The sequence below is a fragment of the Gigantopelta aegis genome, chromosome 2 (genome assembly GCF_016097555.1).
Source record: "Gigantopelta aegis isolate Gae_Host chromosome 2, Gae_host_genome, whole genome shotgun sequence".
NCBI classification, from domain to species: domain Eukaryota; kingdom Metazoa; phylum Mollusca; class Gastropoda; order Neomphalida; family Peltospiridae; genus Gigantopelta; species Gigantopelta aegis.
The window spans coordinates 13,930,860-13,937,839 of NC_054700.1; the positions used below are offsets into that span (position 1 = coordinate 13,930,860).

The following is a 6,980-nucleotide window of genomic DNA, read 5'->3' on the forward strand; positions in this document are numbered from 1 at the left end:
ACAAAACAACCCATGTTAAATTGTATTGAGAATAGTCCATAAATACAAAAGAACCCATGTTAAATTGTACTGACAATAGTCCATAAAGACAAAAGAACCCATGTTAAATTGTATTGAGAATAGTCCATAAATACAAAATAACTCATGTTAAATTGTACTGACAATAGTCTATAAAGACGAAAGAACCCATGTTAGTCTATAAATACAAAATAACCCACGTTAAATTGTATTGACAATAGTCCATAAAGCCAAAAGAACCCACGTTAAATTGTATTGAAAATAGTCCATAAATACAAAAGAACCCACGTTAAATTGTATTGACAATAGTCCATAAATACAAAACAACCCATGTTAAATTGTATTGACAATAGTCCATAAATACAAAAGAACCCATGTTAGTCTATAATTACAAAACAACCCACATTAAATTGTATTGACAATAGTCCATAAATACAAAAGAACCCATGTTACACTGAATTGACAGATGTCCATAAATACAAAAGAACCCACGTTAAACAGTCCATAAATGCAAGTGATTACCAAAATAATCTATGTTAAACTGATTTAAACTTGTTTAAGTTAAGATGTTCCAATAATTGTAAATAATTCCAGAATTACAAATTGCAAATACGATTGTAATAATAAATGACGGTGACTAATGCGTCTTGCTTCTGCTTTTTGATATTCACAGGAAAACTAAGACAAGATGACGAACTCCACTTCAGCAGTAAATCTGACAGATGTACCCGCTGGTGGCCAAACCACCGCCGAAATTATCATTTCTGTCTTTGAAATCGCCATTGTTCCAGTTATAGTTGGTGGCAACATCCTCATCATCTCTGCTGTTTGTCGTTTCAAGAATTTGAGGTCTGCCAGTAACGTCATGATTGCCTCCCTTGCCGTTGGAGATCTAATGATGGGCGGGATATACATGCCGACGAAACTGCTTCTGACTTTTTATGGTCACCTGTTTGCACATCGAATGCCGTGTCTGATAAATATTTTTCTTTCATCCTTCTCTGTAATGACAGCCATGCTGTTACTGTCTATGATCTCGATAGAACGCTTTTACGCGGTGCAGTTTCCCTTTCACTATCACTCCAACATGACGGCTCGGCGTTGTGTCGCATGGAGTACAACAACGTTTGCCGTGTCGTTGGTTATGGCGCTCCCCAGTCTTGGTGGAATTGATCTTTGGACTTCCGGCATTCGATGCCTCAACACCAAAGTTCTCCCTGGCTATTACGTATGGAGTTTGACGTTAGTTATATTAATGGTGCAACTGGTAGGATTTCTCTGTTTTCTGCGAGTGCTGGCTGCAGAAATCAGCATCAGGATGCGATTTGTGAACGTGCAACAATCTGAACGCAGATGTCCTGATTCTGTCAAGTCCACTCTGATCCTGACTGTGTACGTCTTCTCGATACTGTGCTGGATCCCTCAGGCCGTTTATCTGTTCGTCGCCAAGCTCAACCCCCAGACTGTCTCCGTGTTCAACCTGAGGGTCGTGTCCTTCACGGCAGTCTGCAGCTCTGGCGTCAACTGCTTCATATACGGTACCAAGAACAGCAGCTTCAGAAGAGCTTTCAGGAAGATGTTCAGATGCAGAGTCAGGCAAGTGGAACCGATGGCAATGACAGAGGGAATTACTCGACAAGGTAGCTCTTGTATCACTCAGTGAGGAACGTGGTGGCGCAGTGGTCAGAGTGTTAGTTTATAAGTCCTCAGTTCAAATCTGTAATCCGCTTTTCAATTCAGATTCTGGCAGTGACGAGATTTTATATCGCTATACCGACGTCTTTCACACTGGCCACTAACCGTTGTCCTCGTTAGACAGTCCAAAATAGCTAAAATGTGAGCAAAAGACAGTATGATTGAATCTTAATTTGATATAAGCTTGAAACACGAGGTCTCAATACACACTTGATTTCTAATTCAATGTTCATTCATCATGGTGCATCTTTGTTGCTAGTTTTGCACATATTCATTTCTAGTCATAGAGGAAGAATTAAAATGGTTTACATTTTTTAATGTTGGTTATCCAGCTAGTTAAAGGGACATTCCTGAGTTCGCTGCATTGTTTAAGATGTTATCGACCTACAGAGACTTTTTAACGATTGTAATTACATATCAAATATATTTTGTTTTTGCATAAAATATTAGTGGCTGTATATTAAACATGTTTTTGATCGTTCTAATATTTGTACTAGGTTACATTTCATTTTATTTCCTGCACTTTGTCACAACACAAAACGTTAAAAAATACTCCTCAGAAGCGTGATTGTCTCCTTGCTGTCACATATGGCATATATTTCGTTGCCAAAAAATAAAATAAAATAAATAAATAAAATAAAATAAAATAACTACAACAAAATAAACTGGTTTACTAAATCGCTTACGTTCTTACCTCCCTTTCACCGCAGCAATATTCTGATGGACGATGTTCAAAACAAAACGTTGTGTATGTGTATGTGTGGTGTGTGCTCGTGCGTGTGCGTGTGTGCATGTTCATGTGTTTTGATCTTTCGCTGTTGTTTAGGTTTTTTTAAATTGTTATTATTATTATTATTATTATTATTATTAACTATGATTATTATGATTTTTATTATTATTATTATTATTATTATTATTATTACTACATTTACTATCTTATTTTTAACACGATTAAATACATGTCCACTGCCATTCTAATGCCGAATGATGTATTGTGGTTTTCTAACGCTACTAATTGCTATCTTTGGAACTGACTCAGTGCTAATGTTTTATAGGCAATGCAGTCCTTTATTATCTTGCTATATCTATACGAACTCCAGTCTTCCAAGAATCCATGTGGTTTATATCTGAATACATCATTTTATGGCGATAACAATTAACTCGAAATTACCATGACTACACCACTTTACTCACTTTAGATGCATTTTACTTCACACAACACCTGCTAGACGTAGACCTTTTCTTCGATTCACAACCAATGGTCGGTTACGGCCGATTTTATGTCTCAATCGTCACGTGGATATTAGTATACGAAAATACGCGTGTCATTCTTGTACGGCTTTGCTGGGTGATTCGAGGATGCTGTGTAGACAATTAACGTATGGTACAAGCCATTATTACATACCTATTTAATCTCATAACACCATAAACGTGTTTTGTGACGTGAGAAATAAGATTCGTCATATACACTGTTATATAGCTTTACAACGTCTGTTGGGCTCGGCAATTCATGCGTGGAAATTGTAGAGCGTTTATGTCGCATAAATCACATAAAAAGAGTGAGGGAAAAAACCTATAAACTCACAATAACGACAAGCCTCAACTGTTTCCTAATTGACTGGTTCCATGCTGTTAGTTATTTTCGTGGTTAAATCCGGTAACGGGATTCAAGTACGCTGCCCACACAAATGTTTCCCACACAAAACACCACTGGAGCGCATAATAAATGTAATAATCTATTTGTGAGAAACCCGCTTCATTAGGAATCTTTTGTGCATTTCCCCCAGAAACAGAACGGCATTCATTCATTTATTCATTTCAACTTATTTTCGTGCTTATACCCAATTGAGATTCAAGCACGCTGTCTTGGCACACACACACACACACACACACACACACACACACACACACACACACACACACACACACACACATGATACATCCAGCGTGTTTCTTAACTGTCAAATTATAGTACTATACTAGTGTATACTGATTTTAGCAAATAATAAATGTATATACTAATACTCATTTCATTCATTATACTTATTTTCGTGCTTCTATCCAATTAAGGTTCAAGCACGCTGTACTGGGCACACATCTCAACTATCTGGGCTGGCTGTCCATAAGAGTAAGACAATTGTCAGTTGTTAGATGTTAGTGAGAGAGAAGTCGGTGTAGTGGTCTTACACCTACCCATTGAGTTGTTAAAACTCACTCTGGTGGGAGCCGGTACCAGGCTGCGAACCCAGTACCTACCAGCCTTATGGCCGATGGCTTAACCACGACACCACAGAGGCCAGAACGGGAAATACCACAGCCTGAAATCTTATAAACCAGTCGTCAGAAAGTGGTATGGACTGAAAACATAAACCACCAACGATCCCCCTCCAAACCTCCCCCAAAGATCACTGCCCCCCCAAAAAAAAAAAAAAAAAAAAAAAGTAGAATTTTCTGGATTCGCCACTGCCCAACAAAATAAAAACAGAAATAAAGCAACAACAAAGAAAAAAAAGAAGAAAAAACGAAACCCCCCCAAAAAAACCCCCACAACCCCCCCCCAAAAAAAAAAAAAAAAATAAAAAATAAATAAATAATAATAATAATAATAACAAACAAAATCCCCGCAAACAACAAACAAACAAAAACAATGGATCCGCTGTGTGGTTTGATCAATTGTTTAACCCAAACAACCCGGGCCAGCAGTCCACTGACAGAGTATATCCCGCCACTGGCACACTGTATAGGTCAGAGGTTAATGGTTAGAGCAAACCCAGGGGTGCACAAATTAAGTGCGACACCGTCACTATATCATGAACTCGGCAGATGTAGCGCTAACAACGCCGTACATAAACCTTGTACCAGGGGATGTTTCTACCTCACAGTGCGATACAGGAGGACACGCAAGCACCAAGCGAGTTTACTTAAGTTGCGACACCGCTGTATGATATCGGAATTGTGCAGATTATGATTTACATCACATGTGCCTTACTGTCAGATGCCAAACAACTTGTTTGTTCTACAACAGCAGAAGTAAGTGGGGGAAATGTTAGCTTTTACAACTATGTATATATGTTACAGTCAATCTATGAAACCAGTTATTACGCGTAATGCCTAAACAAATCAGTCATTTCGAGAAGTGCCTGTGACCACCAGGCAATACGCGGAATGACTGAAAAGTCCATGCATTTCGCGAAATGACTGAAAATCATGGCCAGCCATTACGCAAAATGACTAAAGTACTATCTATAATGCCACACCACTCAAGTCCTAATGTAACGCTTTATTTAAACTCGAATCAAATCATTTCAGAAGTTGTACATGAAGATGAAGTTGAATGTTACCAAGTAGTCGGTGTCAAATCATGAAAATAACATATTGGTATAGAAAGGTCACTTGTTTTTGCACACAAGACTACCATGACAACGGCTGGAACATTGAATTTTGGTTTTGAAACATTTTGCATCGACTGTACTCGCATCTCTTAGGACCAGCACAGTTACACCTAACATATCCCTGTCCACCACAGTCGGATTCGTGATTAACAGCTTGGTGTAAGGTCACTGACTTTGTACGGTTTACATCTATAAGATTCTTTAATCTGAAACTATAGCAAAAGGTGAATATTAAGTTATTGTATAATAATAAATAATTAATATTAAGTAGTATTTTAAATCGTATAATCAATATACTTATCCTTGTTTGTTCTTAAAATGTGATTTTATCAATATTTAAGACCAAAAGCCTGAATACAAGTGTCAACAATAACACTTGAATCACTTTAGTCATTTTGCGTAATGGCTGGCCATGATTTTCAGTCATTTCGTGAAATGCCTGGAATTTTCAGTCATTTCGCGTATTACCTGGTGGTCACAGGCACTTCTCGAAATGACTGATTTGTTTAGGCATTACGCGTAATGACTGGTTTCACAGACTGACTGTAACATATACATGTGTGTGTGTGTGTGTGTGTGTGTGTGTGTGTGTTTGTACGTGTACGTGTACGTGTATGTGTATATATACGATTGGACCCCATCTATGGTAGGGGCGGGACGTAGCCCAGTGGTTTAGCGCTCGTTTGATCCGCGGTCGGTTTGGGATCGATCCCCGTTGGTGGGCTCATTGGGCTATTTCTCGTTCCAACCAGAGCACAACGACTGGGATATCAAAGACCGTGGTATGTGTTGTCCTGTCTGTGGGATGGTACATATAAAAGATCTCTCGCTACTAATGGAGAAATGCATCTCTAAGACTACACATGTATATATCAAAATTACCAAATGTTTGACATCCAATCAATAGCCGATGATTAATAAATCAATGTGCTCTAGTGGTGTCGTTAAACAATGTCCTATCTGTGGGATGGTGCATATAAAATATCTCTTGCTACTAATGGAAAAATGTAGCGGGCTTCCTCTCTAAGACTATATGTCAAAATTACCAAATGTTTGACATCCAATAGCCGATGATTAATCAATCAATGTGCTCTAGTGGTGTCGTTAAACAATGTCCTATCTGTGGGATGGTGCATATAAAATATCCCTTGCTACTAATGGAAAAATGTAGCGGGCTTCCTCTCTAAGACTATATGTCAAAATTACCAAATGTTTGACATCCAATAGCCGATGATTAATAGATCAATGTGTCTTTAAATAAAACAAACTTTAACCCTCTATGGTCTGTCCATGTATTTAGTATCCTCTGTAAATGTTCAAACGTCGTGCATATACAAGTGTTAATGGTTATTTTTTAAAAGTATTTAATCACTCCAAACATTTAAACAACACTTCGGTGAGTGTTCAGATTTCTATAACTCGAATTACTCTTTCATTATAACTTTGTCACATATATGTTAAAAACAAATTTAAGTATTTTACGCATATAAGTATACTGGAACAACATGATTTTAAAACACTTACTAGCATTTTATTTTGTGATTATTTGTACATCGTGATTTGTATATGAAATTGTTATATATTATAAGTATAAATGGCAAATAATTTGTATTTTAAATCAATTTTATAGGCTTGTAAATAATTGGAAGTAAATTGGAAGTAAAACTGACACGAAGAATGATGATGGAAACCGTTTGATGACAGTAACAATGATCATAAAAGGAACTAAGTAACTATAATTTTAGTAATTTACACAATATGTTACAAAAGCAGTCGTTGACTTCAATGGAGATTTAGACAGTTAAGACAGGATATGAAAAATATATGACATAAACCCATGAACGTTGATCTTTTCCATGAACGTTGATCTTTTCC

At 37.3% G+C, this 6,980-nt stretch overlaps 1 protein-coding gene across 1 annotated transcript; it reads left to right on the top strand.

Annotated features, from left to right (window-relative positions):
• Positions 1-706: 706 nt before the first annotated feature.
• On the top strand, positions 707-1,681 carry LOC121387355 (melatonin receptor type 1B-B-like). The gene has a single exon (XM_041518411.1). It carries the CDS (start codon positions 707-709, stop codon positions 1,679-1,681), a length of 975 nt encoding a protein of 324 aa, XP_041374345.1.
• The last annotated feature ends 5,299 nt before the right edge of the window (positions 1,682-6,980 follow it).

What these genes read in the sequence shown, in the direction of transcription:
- LOC121387355 (XM_041518411.1), top strand. Translation starts at nt 707, where the DNA reads ATGACGAACTCCACTTCAGCAGTAAATCTGACAGATGTACCCGCTGGT.